Genomic DNA, 23,095 nt, shown 5'->3' with positions numbered 1-23,095 from the left:
TACAGGATGCCAGACTAGATGATCTGGTGGTCCCTTCAAACCTTAAACTCAATGACTATGACTGCATGACCAACCCTGAAATCACTGCAATCATGAAAAATTACATCCCTGACTCACACAGCACTTTCAAAGACACGTTTTAAAAAAAGAAACTTTCCCCACAAATCTTAGTGATTGATAATGAACCCAAACAAATAGCACAGTTTAGTGACAACACAGCCATCCAGCTCTCTAACAACAATTTCTCAGAAACACATTGTGCCCATAGTCGTGTGCAGTTGATTAATCTTTCCTGACAGAGCTACGCTTATCAGTTTATTTTCATCAGCTCTCCTAATACAAAAGTGACTCCTTGAATCCTTTCAAGGCATGTGTCAGCTCTGACCAATACAGCCATTTTCTGCACTTATGGCAAATGCTGGAACTTGTTCTATGCAGGAAGACCACAGATATCAACAGTTCTGTACAGACTATAGAAATGTTTAGATTATGCCTGGTAAAGGCATGTTTCTGGTATTCTGTGTGCAGTAAAATGAAATTTAGTAATAGCAATGAAACACCCTGGCAATGCATTCCAAGGGGAAGATTGAATTTCTCATGTGCTTACTCTACTTTGCCTTCATCCTCATGGTTCATAACATCACTTGCATGCTATAGTTAACAGAAATTCATGTTTTTCATAATTAATTACTGTACTTAGTTTTTTCTCTTCATGAGCTGACCAGATTGTAAATTTCCACACCTGTTCATTGTTTAAAATTACTCCTTAATTCTTTCAGTGAGTACATTCCCAATCTGCAATTCACTAGAATTGTGAATTGCAAATATCACAATCAGATAGCTATTCAAGTTACAGCATGAATTATATAACTCAAGTAAATGATGTTAATTGTAAAGTACTAATATAGTGTGAATTCCACATTGTAGACATGACTGCAGACCTCATCATTCACAATTTTCACCAACACTGTTTGAATTTTATAATTGAAAGTACAGTTCAAAATTAATTTAGGTGAAAATTCAAACATTAAGATAAAAATGCACTTTGGAGGAGTATTTGTGCTGGAAAAACTCAAGTGCTCATATGTTTGTGGAAAGCAAACCCCAAAAGGTTGCACATCTGATCAAATCAAAATGCACTTTCAAAGCTGAATGAATATTTGCATAGAAATTTTTTCCCCTCTGTGCACACAGTTCTAGTTGTGATTGAAAATTGTTTCCATCTACTAGCTATTCAGTAGTGTGTTTGGGGAAAAAAGAACTTGATGGTCTCATTTCAAGTCGCAATGGACAGAGGCCCTGGACACTGATGGGCAGAGAGATCAAGAACTGAATGGGCGCTAAGTCTGCGGGCACCTTCAAGTGCTGATTCATGGTTAAGGATATGGTCAGAGTGACATGCACTGTCTCTGCTTAGGTTGTGCCTATTCCCTGGAGAAATTCAATCAATATTACAATGCAATATCTTTCATGAGTGCACACACATACAAAAAAGGCAATAAAATCCATCTCCGATTGTGTCAGTTTGTATTTGGTGAAGGAGTCTTTTTCCTCTCTCATTACAGTGTTTTTAGCACTCTCTGATCCTCAGGGTGTTGGGTTCTTTTTTTTTCCTTCTTAACTAAATGTGAAAAATTCTAAAATGGCACTGTCAGAACATTTTGACACTTAATGTTGACAGAAAAATAAAACACTGCATTCTTCGATGGAAAAACGTTCTTAAAAGTCAGTTGCATCCCAGAACGGCGTCTGCGTCTTATCTTAAACGAAGACAAATGCACCCATTACATCTGGCACCTCCAGTCTTCCTTAGGAATACATTAGATGCACAATACTCAGCAAGAGTAAAACGATTTGGGAGGGGAGAGAACAATGTGACCCAATGAAGATTCTGAGCCTCTTGAGGGTTGGGGCATCCAATGTATATGAGACACCCATTCCCATGAACATTGTCACTCATTCCTGCTTCCCTACTGGGTTGAATGAGTTAATTCCGTTTAACCAAACCCTGAAACTCCCTGAATTTTTGGAGGAAGGATTCTGCCCCAGTTTCAGCAAAGGGTCTGTTCTTACTTCTGCCATCACTGGGTCCAGTAAAATGCACAAAGCTGTTGACATTCCCCTCTGCAGAGGGATCTGTAGAGACTGTCAGATCTCCATAAATGGGAGATGTTGGTCACAGAAGGATCATTGCCAGGATAGAGAGAGCCAGTGTATTGATTCAGCACGTCCCCTGAGCATCTTCTCCAGTGGGGCTCCTCTGAAGCCTGGGACATAACCTAGAACTGCCCCCACCCAGCAGAAAATTCCATCGGAGAGTGTCAACACCCACCTGCTGAGTGAAAAACTCTTGGTGCAAGGGCACCAGGCTGCTGAAGGGAGGTGCAACTTACAACTTGAGAGAATGTAGCCCACTGAATTTATCCTCTTTCTTTGCTGATAACAATGTGCTTATGTTTATAAGAAAAGTGGTGATGCAATTTAACTAAAAAAAGCTTTCAGGTAAGAATAGCCGCTGAAGATCATAATTAGGCTGATTTCCATTCTTAAGCCGCAAATTGCTAACAGCATAAATGTATGCCACCCTCCCACCCTGGGGAAATAACTAACACCTCCCTCATCAGTTTAGGAAGCTGAGGAAGCCAAAAAGGAATTGGTTTCTGAAGGACTGATGTGCAGAGCAGGCAATCCTGAGCAGCCCCATTTGATCGTTCCAGCCTCCGAGGGGGAAGATCTGGAAACCTGCAATGTGAAGCAAGCATCTAAATACTGTAATGCTAAGCAGGGCTTGGGAGGTATTGAGAGATGGTGAGCCAATGAGAAATGATCTGAGTTGCATTTATACAAAAACACTAAAGAGATATGACACAATTTTACCCCCAAACTGTCTTTTATGACACGCCATCAGAGTCAGAGAAGGTAAATGTGAAAAAGATTTAAAGATCACCTGGCCCATCTTCCTGCCCTATGTACAGTTAATCCGTATGGGGCATTTTACTAGTGCTCTGTTCAGTCTAATAGAATCATAGGAGCACAGGAAACCTAGGCAAGTGGTTCTCATACTTTCCATTCATGTACATATTGGGGGGACTTGCAAGAGGGAGAACAAAGGGAAAGACGGGATGCAGGTAGAGAAGGCTGCAAACAGAAATAACCGTGCTGGGACCACAGCTAAAATATGAAATCCCCTTTATTATAACCCATTAGCCTTCTCCAGCTGTACAGTGTTATCCCAGCCAATGCTGATCCTGTGTGCTGTTCTAGCTCTGCGGGGAATGGTTTTGACCATTCTCTCTAGCTGCTGGACACAGCTATGTCCAGGAAGAGCTTGATGGTAAGAGGCCATTGTGATGACTGACTGGGGTGCTCAGTGCTGGAGCTAGGAAAACCACAAGCAACATATCCCCTCCAATCATGACGAGCTTCCTTCACAGCCCCGTTTTCCCCAAACTCAAATCAATATGCATTGAAGAATGGAAGGAAGTGTACTGCAGACCCTATGACTTCTATGCTTGATAGTCAAGTGCTAGATCTCAGTACCTGTGGGGGTGCATGATCAAAATATAACCATATATATCATTAATATTGCCGCCATTAGATAATGGCAACAAATCTTGTACAAAGTATATCATGTAAGGTGTCAATGGAAAAGTTATGATTTGCTGAGTATGATTATCCTATTTATATGCATCTTTGTATCTAAAGTTATGAATATTGACTATGTACCAGTATTTCAAATATATCTGTCCTGGGGTAATACCCAGGTAATTCACATGCAGTCTGGTCAGCACATTGTGAGTGAGCTATTCAAGTTGATGGCCCATTAAAGAACACTTAGCTCTCACAATGGGTCATAGAAGAAGCTTGTCCCCACCCAGTGAGCCTTCCTGTGGAAGCTTTAGCTAAAATATGAGTAATGTCTGCTCCTGTGAGTCATCAAAGCATGCAAGGGCATGTGACTTGCTCATGTGATGCTGGACTCTCCATCTTCCACCTGTAATTTTCCACAAACTAAGATTGAGAGCATTCCCTCCACGTGGGAGAAGATATAAAGGACCCTGGAAGCATCTCCATTTTGCCTCTTTCCTGCTCTGATTTCTGGATTATGGGTTTACACTAAAAGGAGTACATTGTCTATGGACTGAGGACCTTCAAATCTTTTGGAAGTTCCCAGAGAGTTTACAAGCCAGCAGTCTTTAGCATCACTGCTACAAACCTGATCCAAGAACTTTGCGATGATTGCATGTATATGACTTCCTTAACCATCTTAACTCTCTTATAAATAAACCTTTAGATATTAGATACAAAAGGACTGGCAACGGCATGCTTATTGGGTAAGATCTGAGTTCTATATTGACCAGGCTATGTGGCTGATCTCTTGGGATTAGAGGACCCTAAATGTGATGAAATTGATATTCACATGAAGTCCAGTGTCTGGGTGGGGAGAAAATGTCTGGAATGCCTAAGGAGACTGCATTGCTGACTTCTTGTTAACCAGTGTGGTAAGACAGAAGTTTACTTTTGTTACTGGCTTGGTATATCTAGTGGAGGAATAACCACCAGTTTGGGGTGAATCTGCCCTATTTCTCAGCAGTTTGTCCTGAATTTGGCATCCTCAGATGTGACCCAATGAGGTACAGTGACAGTACCCATTGACTAAAATTAGACACAGGTCTCCCTCCCTTCCTCTACGGACCACTGTGCGGTCCTCCCAATACTACACCTTCTAAATAGTGGCGCTACTGGCTAGTCCCTGGAGTGACTGGTCTCATAAACACTGAGCCTCACAACAGGGAAACACCATCCAGCACTACTGTAGGACCACAGTCTCTTCCCTCTCAATGACATGTTTACGACATCCACGGCTGTAAACCCCAGAAAAATTATTGACTTGCTTACTGTGGGCTGGAGAGATGCCTCAAAATGAGCAATGCCAGGGACAGTGCGACTGCTCTGTAAATCCTCCTTCCGGGGAGAAGCATTTGGCTCATTCCTGAGAGCACCGCTCTGATATAAATAACAGCTCATACAGAGTATGGAGAGTGGTTCAATGCCAAGGTTCCATTACAGAACGAGGGTGCAGGGAGCTCAGCCCTGGAAACCCAATTTCAATCAGCAGAAGATATTTTTAAAAACCCTTGTCAGTAGCCTGGAGACCTAAAAAAGGCCTTCCTGAGTGCTCTGACATGAGTTACTATGCTGAGTCATTCCCCTCTCCCATCCGTTATAGCTCATAAGTCCATTTCAAGGGGACATGGATGTTTACAATAAAAATATGTCAGAGAGAAATCCCCTGATGGAACTCGCTTTGGGAGAGTTCAGCTTCTGAACTGAGCCTCCAGGCTGTAGATAAGACAGTCACCTGGGCATCAAACTCTGGGAGTTAGAGACCAGGGCTGAGTGTGCTCATTACTAGCCTCCAAGTAACCACACCACTGTATTTTGGAGATGCTGCTTTCATCCTCATTCATCAGAGAATATGAGGAGCTCAGCCTGACATATTGAGGAGCACTGATTTTCCTGTTCCCCCATATATCTCATCCACCCACTTCCCCAACCCAGGGAGCCATGAGGGCTGTTTTTCACACAGCATTTGCTCTTCCAGCAGAAAAGCATGATATGCCTGATCTTCACCAGCCTACCTTATCCCGCTCCCAATCTTAAGTGCCCAGCAGGGTCCTGATCCCTTATCTGTTCCTAGCTCTAAGTGCAGACAGCTGGTCCCAGCTTAGATCCACTGGCTATAATGGAGACATTATTAAAATACCTTAGCTGGAGGCCATTTGCTGCCAATAAGCATGACAAAAAAACACCAGGTAAACCATCACTATGACATGCCATGGAATGCGCTGTCCTGAGAATGTAGGCCCCTTGCACTGATCCAGAAAATGAAATTACTGGGATTTTAAAGAAAAGAATCATAGAGCATAGGAAGGTTATGGTCTCCTTTCTCAGCAAACGGCATCTCAGTGGTGCTTATTTTGACCAGTTGGGGTGAAACATTTAAACTCAGATGCACCTACAAAAATGTTCACCTGCCTATTGCACCTGCAAAACCTCTTCTGTGCACACATAAATCAAGGAATCGCACACCCCGGCAGGCACAAATCCAGATTTTTGCAGTGCACAAGCACCTTTCCAGGTTCTCCTATTGCATCTCTTTTGGAAATTTAACCCTTCACGTGCCCTGACAGAAAGAGAAATCCGCCCTTCAATAAAAGCCCTTTGACAACAGTGAAACCACTGTTTTCAGTGATTCAGAGTATTCTGCTGTGTCTGAGAAGTACTCACCTTAGCACGTGCGTTGATCCATTTATAGTGGTGGTGGAACAGGGGACAGTTTGTCCCAAGATGGAAGGCCTTCGGTATCGTTCGTCCCCACAGCACAGAATGATGAGGAAGGCACGTCTGAAAGACTTGTTCAGGAAGGCATACAGGAAGGGGTTCAACCCTGAATTGATGTAGCCCAACCAGAGGAAAGCTGTCCACAGCTGCTCAGGTACAGTGTAGTTTATGAACGGGTCCACGACGTTAGTGATAAAGAACGGGGCCCAGCACAAGCAGAAGCACCCCATGATGATACACAGGGTCTTGGCAGCTTTGGTCTCAGTCTTCATACGGTGACTGCTATGCTGGTCAGGGTGGTGCTGCCTCCCCTCTGTGGGGGCCCCTGCGCGCTGGAGGATCTGGATCTGGCGTGCGTGCTCCCTGGCTGTGATGTAGATCCGATAGTAGGCCAGCACCATCAACAAAAATGGAATGTAGAAGGCCACCACAGAGCAGGTAATGGCATAGGGTTTGTTGACCATGAATATGCAGTAGGTGGAGTTGGAAGCCTTGTTGAACTGTCTTTGTTGTATCTGAAAGAAAAAAAACAGGGACAAAGAACAAAAGAGGCTTATCACAGCTTCTCTGATGACAAAAAATCTCTGCTTTGGTTCCTGTGCCGACTCCTCCACCAGCTTCTTCTTCTATCTTTTTCTTATCTCTCTCATCTCTCTACTATCTCTTGTATCTGTCTCATCCACCTGCTCTCTCTCTTATCTTCTCTCTGGGTGCATTTATACTGCATACAAAGCCCAGGTTCATGGGGCCTGTGTTGGTGGATTTGGTGTTTCCAGTCCTGTACATGAGCATCCACACTGCATTGTAAAAACTGGGTTTACAATTGCTGGACCTGGGTCTCCCAGCCTTGCTGATGTGTCCACACTGCACTACACAGACCTTCTGTGTTGGATCTGCAGCTTGATCTACAACCACACTGCAAAATGACAGGGCTTGGACTTGAGTCATAGTGGGACTCTGACCCTCCCCTCCCCAGCAGAGTCCTAGCACCCAGGTTTTGAGGTTGCTGACCCAGGTCAGACTGATTTATGTGTGGACGGAAGTGGGTCTTAGGCTCAAACCTGAGTCAGAGTCCAGGCTTAGTGTGTAGTGTAGACATGCACTCTGTGGTCATCCCTATGCAATTTGCTGCATTGCAGTTCTTAAGCCCTACTACTCTGTAGTTAGTGTCGCAACTCCAGAGATCTTCTCAACCTGGCTATAGAATAGTCACTCCCTCCCTAAAGAAAAGGCCAAGGAATATATATGGAAAAGAACAACCCCAGACAGAAACAGGGGAAAGTAACCCATTTACTCTCTGCTATTTATACATTATCCACCTGTATCCAATTTTCAAGCAAGGATGTCCAAACTTTGCCCAGCCAAGCTCCATGCTGGGAACAAGAAAAGAGCCTGAATGAAATTCATGCTCTCCAGAAAATGGAGCAGCCTGCAGCTAACCTCATCTTTTTACTAGGGAAGCATGGCCCACAGAGAATTCCTGTCCATGTGCAATATTCCCTCTTGAGCCAAGCAGACTGTGAGAGTAAAGATGAGGGGAGCTTCAGGCTGTAACACAGAATTCAGAGGGCTGCATTTGGCCCATGGGCCACCCCATACACCACTGGCAAAGGAGAAGCTGCAAGAGAATGGAGGAAAAAGAAGGAAAGTGAAGTATGTGAGTTTGGGGGTAAAAAGGGAATCCTCTAGGAGAAAATTTTTGCTACAGAACAGTTGAAGCATCAAGTCCATTGATCACATAATGCCTGTGTTTGTGTGAGAAGTACTCCTGCCTCTCATTTTCTCTCCTGCACTGATTTTGACAAGACAGCATGTGAATAACCCCATCTTGTACTTTAAAACCATGGTCAATGTCACATGGGTTTAAAGTGACGAAAAGGGAGCTATGATGTATTGTCACACAGTCATGTCTGAGCTTCATGGAAACAGTTATCCCATTTCTCCTTATGTGCTGCCCAGTATGCACCCAGTAAACTATGTGAAGAATCAATTTAAACACAATTAGGAGGAGTGGGAGACTGTGCTCTGATATGTAAAGGGTCGATGCAGAGAAATAAAAGCGGAATCTTTTCTGGAAGGACACAAGCAGAGAAGTCAATGGAAAAAATCAATATGAGAAGAAATGATTTCTGTAAGAAAAAAAAGACTCCTTAAATGATCCCCAAGTCCAGCTGGAGGAATCTTTTGACATTATTACCCAGTCAATTCACTTGACAGACTGCCCCAGGTATCCAAAGTGAGCACACAAGTATTCAAACCTTCTCTCAGGGTTTCCAATTTTGTTTGCTCTGAGACTCACATATAAGACACTAATCCCAGGCCCTCTTTAAATGGGACATTTTTACTCTATTTTTTTTTATTACCATTGATTCCTTCATCTACACACTGGCAGGATGGAGAGTGACTTATGGCTTTTATGTCCTATGCCCCACTAAATAGGTTCTGAAAATAAAGCCAAAGGGAGTGGTATGAAAACTAACTACCAACTGAATAACCCATCCCCCCCACCCCAGTTGTCAGCATCAGTGCTACATTGAGATTGGAGTGTTGGTGGGACCAGCACAAAAGAGAAGTAGCACCCTTCTTGGATCATTTGCTAGACCTTAGGCCTTCAAGCCATCCAGGGTCTCAGTTCAAATCCCAGCTGTCCATGCACAGTTGGTTCCCATAGGAGATGGACTCCACTACTGGGCGCTCCGCTGAGGTATGGCTGGCACTGTCAGATTCAATGGCCAAGATTTTCAAAAGTGAGTGGGGATTCTGGGCATCTCTGTGTTTGGGTGCCCAACTGGAGAGACTTTCAAGGAGCCTGATTTTCAGAAGGTGCTGAGCACCCACCCTCTGAAAATCAGGCCCTTTTAAGGTATCTCAGACTAGACACTCCAAATTACTAGATAGTTCTGAAAATCCTGGGCAGCACAAATATTTTCCTGTTGCAGGAGATGAAAGTTCTTTCAGTGTCTTCACTTACAGGATAACTACAGGTCTTTTCATTCTATGATAGCCTTGACGCTCAGGGTAACTATCAGTCATACAATTATAGCGGGTCATTATAAATAAAGAGAGTCAAATCATCCCCTTCTGCAGGAAACCCCACAAAAAGGGAAATGCTACATTTAAAAGTGTGCTAGGTTCATGCACAGTAAACTGAGCTTGTGTCGTCGAATGGCTGGGCACCCGCAGCAGGGCACTAGGTGGCACTTTCAAAAGGCCATTTGACTAATAAGCACATATGCAGCAACGGTGAGTTAACCGTCATCTACATTTCTGAGCTAGAGCTGCCACTATCTCTGTGACATGCTCCTTAGGGGCCCAATCCTGAAAGGCATAGCGTGCCTTCAAGTCCCATGGAAATCAGTGGTGAGGAGGCAGCTCAGCACATCCTATGTTCAGGTCCATGATTTCTAAATACAGATTTCTCCTTCCCTAGATTTTATCCTATCCTGCTGTTCTTACTCAGGCAGGTCTCCCATTGGACCTAAAGCAAAGGCCTCCTCTCCACAGCAGGCATTCAGCAAAACCTCTACAGAAATAACGCTGAATTTGTCATTTAAAATCTCCCTCCCTTAAGTCTCTTTGGACACTGATATTGAAAGGGGGGGGGGGGGAATGGAGGAGAGCACCTTTGCTGCAACCACAGAAGGTACTTCACATCAAGCAATGGGAATCATAGTTATTACTCACCCAGTCTAATATGCCAATGCTATTCCAGCCTTGCATGATAGGGAGAAAAGAAATAAATGTTGGAATAGTCCAGCACCCCCCAAGCATTAGAGCAATGCGCAGTGGTGTCATCTTATTCCTGTAAACCAGAGGCTGGCAGCAGATAGCATAGTACCTAAAAGGAGAAGGAGAGACATTGTTCATGAATAATGGAGATCATTCCAGGGTTTTTCAAAACAAAACAAGAAGACATTTTATCCAACCTTTTTCTTCCACTTTTTAAAAACAGAAAGAATCTCTTGCTTTTTTATAGCTGCTTTTCATCCAAGGTTCTCAAAGCACTTTAAAAGCATGAATGAATGAAACCTCAAAATTTCACTTTGAGGGAAAGTCAATATCTCTTCTTTTACAGGTGAGGAAACCGAGGCACGGAGCAATGCAGTGACATGTCCGAAGACACAGAGCAAGATAGTGGCAAGTTATTTTCCATTCTCTGTCCATCAGAGATATTCTCTGAGAAATTTAAGTTCTGTTCACTCCCCCATGTGCATTTAACATTCATAATAATAACAGGACACAGCACTTTTCTTTCACAGATTTCAAAGCACTTTACAAAACAGTATCATTATTTCCACTGTACACATGGGGAAACTGAGGCAGGAAAGGGTGCCTTGCCATGCCCAGGGCCCACTTAGCTAGATGAGTAGCAGACTAAATCCTAGCCCTCTGTACAATCTACATGTCACTTGGTATTACCCATCTGCTCAAGAGAACTTACCTACTATCTGCCTAAAAATACTCCCAAGGCATCATCACATCCTGAAGTTAATTTTTGATCTCAGTATGTGCCCATAAACAAAGCAGTGCACCAGCCATACCTCTACACTGCAGGTTTATGCTGGGCCTGATCCTACAGGCTTTGCTCTTAATAAAAGGTCTTGTATGATATCTTTTGGTCTTGATCTTTGGTATGATCTTGTTGGTCTTTGATCAACAAATTGCCTATGGAGGCTGTGGAATCTCCATCACTGGAGGGTTTTAAGACCAAGTTACACAAACACCTGTCGAAAATTGTCTAGTTATTACATAGTCCTGCCTTGAGAGCAGGGGACTGGACTAGATAACCTCTCAAGGTCCCTTCCAATCCTACCCTGCTATGATTCTATGGATCTCAAAACACTTTACAAATGTGAGCCAAGATTATTATCCCCACTTTACAGATGGAGAAACAGACACAGAGACTTGTCCAAGATCACTGGCAGAGCTAGGAATGGAAACCAGATTACCTGAACCCTAGTCAAGTATTCTATCCACGCTGCTTCACTACAGAGGTCTCTGTAGTTTGATTGGATTATACTAGATGGAGTGGGAGAAACCAAAGCCATGTTTAGAGCAGTGGTGTCAGTATATAGATATTGGGATGTGGACTGCAAAGGTATTCAGCTGATAGAGGGCAATATAACCACAATACCAAGGAAAGTCCCCAAGCTGCTTCTTTCACCATGAGAATAGATAAAGAGTAAATTGAATATTCAGGCAACACAAAACAATTTCTTCCGTGACCATATTAGGTAAGATGAAGTAAGCACATTTGCAAAGTGACTTTTTGTGTGAAGTGATAGATAGCTCTGCTCATAAAACTGCATCTCCCTTAATACGTCAACCATGCACTTCACATACTGGAAGCATCCACAGATGAGAACATTTTCAATTTGTTTTTTTAAAGTCTCTAGGGATCCAGCAGATCTGATAGCTCTTTAGAAGAGTGCTCCACAGCCTGAGTTAACTAAACACATATTTCTTTACCAGCCTGAAAAGGGGAAAGATGACCTTCAGGGGAATATAGGAATTGCCATATCAGATCATAGCAGTGATCAAGCTAGTTCAGTATCTTGTCACTGACAGTGGCCAATACCAACTGTTTCAGAGTAAGGTGCAAGAAGCCCTGCGGAAGACAATTATGGAGTAACTTACCCATGGGGGAAAGGAGAGAGATAGTTGATTCCTAGGTGGCAAAGGAAATGTTCAGATTGCTGTGCTCCCTGCCAGGATGCTACTGTGGGAGCAACTTGTTGGGGGGTGTTTCTGCTCAGTGACATCAAGGTGTGATAGCAGGAGGAGCTACATCTGAAAATGACTTGAGATGTCTTCTAGTGCATTTCAAGAAAGCACAGTCCTCCGGATTACAACAAGCCCTTGGCAAGTAGGAAAGACATGACCCAGCATTTGCAGAAAGCATCACCTTGTAACAGGGCATATTGCTAGGATGGTATAGTGGTGGTTTTACTGCATATTTCACTAAAATTGGTCAGAGAAACTTTGACAGAACCATCTTCTGGCAGAATATGCAGCTCTGTCAAAGTCGGAAAACTTCATGAAATCCGGTCAATTTTCCAGAGTTTCAGTCAGGAGAAAAATTCAGAAAAAAAATTCTGACAATGTCCAAACATCCCATGCTGATGTTACTGGAATGAAACATTTTGATTTTTTGTTTTGAAATGAATTTTCATTTGGATTTTGCATATATTTTGAAACATTTTGGTCAATCAAAAATACCCTTCTTTTCTTTTCTTTTCTTTTCTAATTTTCCTTCACAGAAAATTTTGAAATTTTCTGTGTTCATTCCAAATTGGAATGAAGCCACATTTCAAAATCTTGAAAGCCTTCACTTCCATCCTCAGCCCAGCTATATAGTTTACTAGAGAAACCAACATTAATTAAAGCCAAGAATGTGTTTCTTCACTAAAAATACTGGATCATCGTCAGTTAAGTTAATTGGGGTTGTAGAATAATACTAATGTGTATTTATGTCACGTCTTCCACCCAAATGTCTCAAAACATTCTACAAAAGGCGGTTAATTGTAAGTATCGTCTCCATTTTACAAATGGGGAAACTGAGACACAGAGGAGATGTGAGTAGTTCAGGGTCAGAGAGTGAATCAGTGGCACACTCAGGAGCAGAATCAGGGTAGAGCTGAGTAAAAAATGCAAACAAAACCAAAACCAAAACCATAAAATCTATCCCTGAATATTTGGCTTTATTGTAAATGAATTGCTCTGACCATGTTTGGCACCCTAGTAGGGATATGTGGGGAAAGAACAATCCCCTTGGAGGGCCTAATCCAAAGCTCACTGAAGCCAAAGGAAAGATTCCTAATGACTTCAATGGGCTTTGGATCAGACAACCAATTGAACAAGAGACTTCTGATGGAAAATGATCTTTAAAATCATATGGAAAGGGATTGCAGGACATAAAGTTTGTGTCATGAAATTATAGACAGCAGCAGTGCAACAGCTAAACTTGGGTCATGATGGGGAACAGTAGTTCCACACCTGTGATGTGGTGTTGGCTATGAGAGTTGGCAACATGCTGTTTTGTGATTGTGGGTCAGCGAGACACACAAATGACAGGTCGCAAGTGGCAGTGCAAGAGAGCCTGTCTTAAGAGTGCAAGGCCTGATGTACACTTAAAATCCACACACCTGAGTGCTGTAGCTACGGCAACCTAACCTCAGGTGTAGAATGCTTCTGTCAACCTAGCTACCGTCACTCGGGGATGTGGTGTTCCTACAGCGTTGGAAAAAACCCTTCCATTGCTGTAAGCTGTGTCTACACTACGGGTTATGCCAGCATAGCTACAACACCATAGCTATGCAGCTATATTCCCTGTAGTGTAGACATGGGTTAAATATTTACACAAAATAACTTAACTATAGGAATGCTGTATGTATTTTAATATGGAGTGGACGATTATGGTTTGGAAGATATTTTGCAGATCTGGCCTGCAAAAGCTCAGAAGCAGTGATGTGCAATGCTAGTGATGGTATCTGGGAACCCACTGGATGAGAGCACCACATCAAAGAAGTTGCCTTAGAATAAAGGAGTCATTAAAAATAGGAGCAAACGACGTCTGTCTGCCAGCAAAGAGACTTACTTTGTGTCAGGCTTGGCGCTGAATTTGGCCTAATCTCTGAATGGAGGCACAGGAAGAAGAGCCTCACGGCAGGACTGCTGTAACTGTCCATTTTATGAGTGCAATAGCATCATCCTAAAATGTGCCAATAATAAATAGCAATGGCCAAGACACACTGAATACTGTACCACCGCACTGAGAGAGTCCCTGACCTGACTGCACATGACACACCAAGCCAGATTTAGAGAACAAAAATCACATTTCTATACATTCCATCCCAATTACCAACTACACAGATAACATAAGCCATGCATGTTCAGAGATGGTTTTCATAAAGATTTCTCTTCCAAGATCTGATATACTGTGTCTAAAATATCCCTCTTCCAGGGTTGGATCCAATTCCCGTTAGAGTTAGTGGAAAGACTGCTAATCGGCCTGATTCTTATTTACTTACAGTGTAAAGGGGCCTTAGTGTAAATGCAAATCAAGATAATTTACCTTAATAGGAGATAGTCTTGGTGGGCCTTAATTTGCCAGGAGTGGGTCTTGAGTTAGTGCTAAGGACTGGTGTGAGCTTTAGGTTGTTCTCATGGTGTGAGGAAATGAGGGCTTTTGCAAACAGACAGAAGGTCAATATAAGCGTTAGAGAGGGACAAAATAAATACTTCCTTACATAAGAACTGCCAGGCCAGTTCAGACCAATGGTCCATCTAACCTAGAATTGCGTCTTCTGACAGTGGCCAATGCCACATGCTTCAGATGAACAGAACAGGGCAATTTGGAATGATCCATTTCCGGTCTTCCAGTCCCATCTCCTGGCAGTTTGAAGTTCAGGGAAGAACCTATCCTCCTTGAACTTTTTTTTTTAAATCCAGATGTACTTTTGGCCTTCACAACATTCCATGGCAACAAGTTCCACAGGCTGACTATGCATTGTGTGTCTCTGTGATAAACACAGGTCTTATGATAATCACACAGTGTACATAATCTTGTTCCGTGTTTACTGTAGCTTTTTGAGGCTGGGTTTTCCTCCGTTCTCTGTGTACTTCTGTGGTAAGGAAATAAACTGTTTTATCACTGAGTTCAAACAGGCATTTCCAGTGAAGTCATTTATTGCTTATTGAAACAAATGGTTCTACTTTTGGCACCATTTACAACAGCCCTTGTGTCACTGAGTACCAGGGACACGGACTGGGATACTTTTTGTTTTTGGTGCCTGAAGAGACCCCTACTGGAAGGTGCTGTTTAGTGCTGGACATTTGTAGCATTCAGCAGAAGCAGCTTTATAGCAAATTATTGCTGAGGCTGCGCAGAATGTGTGTATTTTGCAGAGAGGGTAAAAAAATGAAAATAAATAAATAAATGAGAGCGAGAAAAAGAGAACTCAAAAATCCTTCTAGCAATTAACATGTTGAATCAGGAGTAGCAAACAGATAAGGAAATCATCAGGAAATGTTTCCAAATTAACCAACTTGGAGAAATCATTCATCCAAGTGGTTCCAGTTGTTAGCTTTCTGAACCTTTATCTGTGCTGCAGCTGACAGCATTACATTGGCTTGTGCATGTTATTAAAGGGCCATTCAAATAAAAATTATGACTGTAAAAATAACATCATAAGCTCTCGTATTTCTTCCCTCTCTGTCATTCCAAAGCAATATTTCTCTATGTACGTGTCAAAATGTGGTTTTTTTCCCCCCAATGGCCACTGCTGTACACTTCACCTAGGATTGGAACGTCAAGTTGGTTCCTTCTGTCTCTTTATCATCATCATCTATAATAAAGGTTCTGCAACCAGAATATGGATAACAATTTTGCAGTCGATGTGTGAGACAGAAAAAAATCCAGCTCCCTATCCTATAACTCTACTGGACTAACAGGAGGAACAGCCTGTTTGTATCAATGAAGGCCACTTCATAAAGGTGACAGCCTTAGAACAGAAGCATCCAGCGAGGGATGGGCACTATACAAACACAAAGAAAGACACAGTCCCCGGAGTGAAGAACTTGCACTCGCTGGGCCAGAACCTCAGCTGGTGTAAATTAGCATACCTTCACCAAAGTCAACAGAGCTACATGAATTGACACCAGCTGGGTATTTCATATATGCACTGGTTTGGCCATTTGAACAGATATTTTTTCACGTAAATAAAAATCATGTCAGCTATAACATTAGTAGCCACAGATTTAGGATATGCCGTGTTGCTGTAGCTGTGTCGGTACCAGGATATTAGAGAGATAAGGTGTGTGAGGTAATATATTTTATGGACCAACTTCTGTTGGTGTGAGAGACAAGCTTTTGAGCTCCACAGAGCTCTTCCTCCTGACTTCCTCCCTAACTTCAATGTCTGGCTACAACAGGGATGAATTTGGTGCCAGACTTCCTGGCTCCCAGAACTACACCCTAACCACTCGAGAACACTGTCTCTCTAATTCTGAAGGTATGCTGACAGTCACTGTACCATGGCCATAACAATTGATGAGAACTATAAATAAATCCTCATGCAGCAGGGCATAAGCCAATCACTAACTACCTGGGGTTAAGAAGAAATTTTGCCAAAGGGCAGTTTATTAAATAAATTGTCCGGTGGCTTCTTTCACCTTATTCTGATGCTGCTGGTATGGGCCACTGTCAGAGATGGAACATTGGACTAGCTGGACCACTAGTCTGATCCTGAATGGCAATATCTGCCATATTCCTGTGTCCATAACTAATGGGTACTGCCGTGGTCAGCTGAGCACCCAAGAGAAAATATGAGACACACAAAGTCAAAATGTCATAAGAGCAAACGTCCTATTCCTTCCTGTGGGACTCATGTTTTTCTGGCTGGCTACCAAACAAATAAGGCCATGAGGCAGACATAAATGCATGATGAAATGTGAGATGTCCCATATCAACAATATATTTGTGCCTAACAGCTCTCGGAGCTCCACATGGAGGAGACATAGATCTCGTTCCTGGAAGCAGGATCATGGACAGCTTGTCTAACATTAAACTGTGTGTGTCTGAGGAGTCAGCAGAGAGGACTGGTGAAGAGGAAGAGGAAATAGAAAGGGAAATGCCCCCCATTTCTCTTCAAGAATGTCTGCTGCAGAACCCCGAAGCTGTCATGTTGGCCCAAGACTGTGCCATGGAAAATGACTAATAAAAAGTCCTGGGTGAATGCTGCTATTATTTCAGCTATATAGAAGGAGTCATTCTGCTCCCACAAACACTTTTGCCCCAAAAGCCCTGTAAAACCAAATGAAAATACAATGCCTGATAGTTAAACCAATCTTCATTGGATGGCAGCTTTAGTTACTGCAAAGGCACCTTCACCTTCTCCTAGGCTCACAGAAGGGAGAAAGGAAAATGAAGGGTTTCAGCATATTTGTGACTCTGGCCATCTGGGATCCTTGTGGGGCATAGGGTGGATTTCCACCTGGGGGCAATGATCATGTCTTATTCTGTGTTTGTAGAGCACCAAGCACAGTGATGCTCTGGTCCTGAATGGGGCCGCTGTGCACTACTAATATACAAACAATTAATAATAATAATTACCTAATTGGTAATTTTTCCCTAGGAGACCACTTTAAATTATCCCCAGGGTTTCCAATACAATTTTGTTTGAGCTGTGCATATTTATGTACTGTGATGTGGGTAGTTCCTTAGATACAGCAGTCAGACAATTACATATCCAACTCTGCTAGGAAACCTGGGTCTCTTGGGTGGTCTCTGTATTTTAAATCTTTTACATAGGTACATGACAACACATCAGACACTGTCCATATGCCACATGTTTTATGAAACCCAGAAAAACCAAGTTAGACTGAGGAAAATGTGTTGCACTTCCATTTGAATCAGTTAAAACGAAAATCCCCATAAAGTTTCTGGGAAAAGAAGTAGTTTCTTCCTGAGAGGGTGGAAAGTCTGTCATTTTTGTTTGTTCTTTCTCTGAACTATAATACACCAAGCCACATACGAGCAGGCTGTGTGCAATGCATATGAACAACCCTCTATGTCAGTATTGTCTGCTCAGATCTGCTTTATATAGCAGGGTAGGAGCAATTTATTTCCACACTATCCTAAGAAGCCACCATATTCAGTCAGCATAATACACCAAGGCACAGCATAACCTGGACTAATCATCACTTGCTAACTGTGCCCTCGTGCCCAACAGCCAGGAAATTCCTGGGAGGCTCACTCCATCTGAAGCGCACGGGTTTATGCAGCCACCTTGTAGCTCAGAGAAAGAGCAATTTCATTGGAAAACTCTTCTTTCCCACTTGCCTGTGGCAAGTAAATGTTTTCTTTGCAGGTCACAAGTTGTGCAATAATCTTGCTACTTAAGAAAACCGTTCTTTGCATTTGCAGGGGGGTTGTTTGTTTTACTCCAGTAAAGAACAAAATTTTACACGACCCTCTACAAAAATTCTGGAGAAGATAAAGTTTTGAGTCAAGAGTTCTGCTAACATTTGAAACCTAAAAGGCAGAGTGTTGGACTTATTTATGCCAGTGTAAAATTGGATCACTCTTATTGACTTAAGTGGCTTCACAGAGGTGTGAGGTCAGAATGAGGCCCCCAAATGACCAGATTCTTCAATCTTTGACTAAAAGAACCGCTCTGCTCCCCCCTTTCCCCTGCAAAGCAAACAAACTATAGCCCCCAGTATTGCACCCTCAGCAAGTTTGCAGATGACACTAAACTGGGGGGAGTGGTAGATACGCTGGAGGGTAGGGGTAGGATACAGAGTGACCTAGACAAATTGGAAGATTGGGCCAAAAAAAATCTGATGAGATTCAACAAGGACAAATGCAGAGTTCTGCATTTAGGACAGAAGAATCCCATGCACTACTACAGACTAGGGACCGACTGAGTAGGCAGCAGTTCTACAGAAAAGTACCTAGGATTTACAGTGGACAAGAAGCTGAATATGAGTCAACAGTGTGCCCTTATTGCAAAGAAGGCTAATGGCATATTGGGCTGCATTAGTAGGAGCATTACCAGCAGATCGAGGGAAGTGATTATTCCCCTCTATTCAGTACAGGTGAGGCCACATTTGGAGTATTACGTCGTTTTGGGCCACCCACTACAACAAGGATGTGGACAAATTGGAAAGATCCAGTGGATAACAACAAAAATAATTAGGGGGCTGGAGCACAAGACTTATGAGAAGAGGCTGAGGAAACTAGGCGTGTTCAGTCTGCAGAAGAGAAGAATGAGGGGGGATTTGATAGCAGCCTTTAATTATCTGAAAGGGTGTTCCAGAAAGGATGGAGCTAGGCTGTTTTCAGTGGTAGCAAATGACAGAACTAGGAGCAATGGTCTCAAGTTGCAGTGGGGGAGGTTTAGGTTGTATTTTAGGAAAAACTTTTTCACTAGGAGGATGGTGAAGCACTGGAATGGGTTACCTAGAGAGGTGGTGGAATCTCCATCCTTAGAAGTTTTTACGGTGTGACTTGACAAAGCCCTGGCTGGGATGATTTAGTTGGGGTTGGTCCTGCTTTGAGCAGAGGGTTGGACTAGATGACCTTCTGAGGTCCCTTCCAACCCTAATCTTCTAGGATTCTATGATTCTATTCCAAATAAAGCAGTTGTCCATTCCTGGTTGAGAATGAAAATGTCCAAAAATGATTTCATCTAACAAAATGAAAACCTTTGTTCAAAAAATAATGACCTCCTATGTCAAGATAATTACTCTGGAGAATATTCCCAAAGAGAACAGTCAGTTGGAGCTGGGTAAATTTAGCTACTAATACAAACAAATGCATGTTGCCAAATGGAGACAGAAGACTCCACCATAGTCCCTTCAGGGAAGGGGAGGGAATTGGCAGCAAAAGCAGCAAAATAAATGTATCATATATCTAGGGGTTTTGTAAAGATTAGTAAAGGACATTGCTTCCCTCAGGCTGTGCCATGACCATCTGTGCTGTTATTTTTCTTTATACTTTCAGCCCTTGAATTCTGCAGCCATTGCATTAATTTTCCTAAAGAGCAAAGAAAGTACAGAGCTGAATGCTATTATGGAAGATTTCTAATATTACATAACATGTCTTTCACGCCCTTGTAAATGGTATTTCTTTACTCTACCTCTTCCCCACCCCCCAAAGTTTCCATTCCCTTTTCACACTGGTTGTACTTCAGGTGAATTCTGTAAGAGGCAGGGTTCATTTGTAGCTGGAAAGGGGATAGAGAATGTATAGACTAGTTTTAAATAGTGGAACGTGCTATATCGTCAGATTGCTGAGTGCCTGATCATTACTCACTGATAAATGTTTAAAAGGAAATAATTCTCCAAAAATAATCCACTTTCAGCAGGCAGAAACTAGATGATTCCCAAAAGCTCTATCTATTAAGCAACAATGTTATGGCTAAGCTGTTTTCTCACTAGCCCTGTGAAGGAGATATACACTAGCAGTCGGTGTGCAGGGAGCTCCTGAGTTGTAATCGCAGCTCTGCCACTCACACCCTCTTTGGGCAAGTTACTTGACTTCTTTATGCCTCGGTTTTCTCATCTGTAAAAGAAAGATACATGCTTACACACCTATGTTCTTGAAGTCCTCAAAATCAACCTGTCATGAAGGGGGAAACTTCAACAGGAGAAATTCCACTGAATAATACTGACTTTTTGTAGGGCAAATTGCGCTTTAAGACTCCAGAACGTAATCTCCTTAAGGGATTGTGTTAATTCAATGTTTGAACATTACATTAATGTTAATTAACGTTTGTACATGGCACAAGGAGCATCTGTCATTCTACTGCTCCAACACTCTTCAGATGCATCTGTTTTGCCTTAGCATTTATTTGGCAGTAGGAGACCGCTATTATGTGACATGTTTCTATTCCATTAACATTAGCTCTTAATATACATACACGTCTATTACGCTGCAGGCCATATAGCAAACCTGCAAATGTTGAGTCAGGGCAGCTAAATGATGTCTCCAGTGCCTAACAGAAATGTCGACATGGATGAGGATTTCGCTGGCTGAGACAAGGCCCAAACAACATTGAAGCGATGCGATGGCAGAGGTTATTTTGGCTCCATTGGTAGGGAAAGTACGCCTGCTCTTTATTAGGCAGGTTCACAACCTGAGGTTCTTGTTGGATCCTCAGCTGCTCTAGGATGTCCAAGCAGCATTAGTGGGCTTTTCCCCATCTGTGCCTAGTGAGAAGTTTTGAGACCATTTCTGTGAGATGAGGTGAGGACTTGCTGGTTTTATCACCACCAGGGCATTCTGTGTAGGGAGTTGCTCCTGAAGACCATTCAGAAACTTCAGCTAGTGCGGAGCAGTGGCCCAATTGCTTAGTGGTGCCTCCTCTGGAGAGAGCTCTACACCTGTCCTACAATATCTACACAGACATTCAGTTCACTCTCCAGCGCAACTGAAGGGATTGTTTTCAACTTATAAATCCCTGAACAGCTTGGATTCTGTCTTCCTCAGATGTTTCCCTCTCCTTGTGTGGGCAAAGAATCCCTGGGTTGAAAGAGGAGGCAGCTTCTGGTAAAGCATCCTCATTAAAGGGCCTTTGACCCTGGAACTTGCTTCTTCTTTCGTCCAATAGAGCCCAAGTCTGCTGATATGTAGGGCCCATCAGTTTTCTCAAGTTTTTGAGAAGGAGTTGGATTGCAAAGGTGTATAGGGAAGGAGCTAATTGCTAGTCTTGGTAGGTTAATTGTGTTTGAAAGAGTTTATTATTTCTCCTTGGTCTCTTTGTAAGTGATGTTAGTGTTTTTATTGTATAGACATCTAGAGCAGGTGGTTAGGTATACATAAAAATTGCAATAAATAAATAAATATTCAGGTCTAAATCTCTCCCCAGCACAAAGAGATGACCAAATAACATAACACAATGGCAATAAAATCTGGATTCAATTTAACGTTGCACTTCTGACACATTGAGAAAAACAGTTTATTCCGAGACCATTGTACTAATATCTACATGTCTCTGCGTTTCTCTGCTCCTTATACTTTGTTGCTAAGGTCATGTCATCTGTTTCTGTTGCTTCCCCACCTGAAGACACTGCCAAATTCATTTGAGAATTGAGGTCAGAGTATTTTTCAGAGACAATAATGAAAAGAGATATAAGCTGTTATTGAATAAAAGCTTGTAAAGCGGCACCTTCCGCCCTTTCCTGAAGTGACCAACAGAATGACTTTCCAAAGTGGAGTCTGAGAATTAGATTAACAATGATATTTCCTAAAAAATATATGTGTGCCTATAAAAAAAACAGAAGGCAGGGGACTTATGAATCACAGAAAAAATACTGGCTAGAAAAATATACTCCAGTGAAGTCTGAATGAATGGAATAGCAACAGCTAGAAAAAATAACGAGAGAAGTGCGTCTGTCAAGAGAATCTTAAAAGAAAAGAGGTGCAATGAGATGTGCCAGGACATAGTTTGTGCTCATGCAGAACCTAGCTGTCAGGGCTGCCAAAACGACAATGATAAACCATGCCTAGATGCTAGGCTGAGTCATACTCCCCTGGACAGAAATTCTGGCACTTACGTAGCTGCTGTTATTTTTAAATTGCGATCCATCACTATCACCTCATCTACTTGCAGCTCTAAACACTATTTCATGAGTCAATATTTTGGAAAAAAATGATAAATTAAACATCCACATCTTTGCCAAGAAACGTTAAACCTCAACTCTGGGAACTCACTGGTGAGAAATTAAGTAAAGGAACATTGCTCTAACTAGAGCTGTGTGGAAGACAGAAGTTTTGTTTCACTAAGGATTTAGAGGTTTCAGAATCTGGCTTCATTCCAAATTGGAGAGAGAACAAAAATCTCTGGGAAGGACCCTCCCCCCTCCTCCCCCCCCCCCCCCAAAAAAAAAAATTGGTTTGGGGCATTCAAAATGTTTCATTTTGACAAAATTGAAATATTTTATTTTGTTTTGATTTTTATTTTGTATTATCATAGTTATATTTATAATATTTCACAAGGTATCAGAGGTTCATCAGTGGGTTTTTTTGTATAATATAATACAAAATGAAAAGTAATTTCAAAATAAAAAATCAAAACGAGTCATTCTGAAAAAGTGGGACATTTTGACATTTTCAGAACTTTTTCCTGGGTTTTTGTTCAGAACCAAATTCCAGATAAACTGACCTGATTTCATGAGGATTTCCAATTTTGACAGAATTGCACATTCCAACGTAAAATGGTTCAATCTAAGTTTTATTTTATTT

At 42.2% G+C, this 23,095-nt stretch overlaps 1 protein-coding gene across 1 annotated transcript in view; it reads right to left on the bottom strand.

Annotated features, from left to right (window-relative positions):
- HTR4 (5-hydroxytryptamine receptor 4) overlaps nucleotides 1-23,095 on the bottom strand; it is a 203,494-nt gene that overhangs the window by 72,351 nt on the left and 108,048 nt on the right. Inside the window, exons 5-6 of the mRNA XM_067566509.1 lie at nucleotides 10,030-10,183; nucleotides 6,292-6,860 (exon numbers count right to left, since the gene is read on the bottom strand). Of these exons, the coding sequence (XP_067422610.1) occupies nucleotides 6,292-6,860; nucleotides 10,030-10,183 (723 nt within the window). The remainder of the gene's footprint in view (nucleotides 1-6,291; nucleotides 6,861-10,029; nucleotides 10,184-23,095) is intronic.

Source organism: Emydura macquarii, unplaced genomic scaffold, assembly GCF_026122565.2.
Source record: "Emydura macquarii macquarii isolate MOO-44397 ecotype Brisbane River unplaced genomic scaffold, CSIRO-AGI_Emac_v2 contig_2768, whole genome shotgun sequence".
Classification (NCBI taxonomy): Eukaryota; Metazoa; Chordata; order Testudines; family Chelidae; genus Emydura; species Emydura macquarii.
The sequence above is the reverse complement of the archived record's forward strand: the minus strand, read 5'-3'. Positions and strand labels throughout refer to the sequence as shown.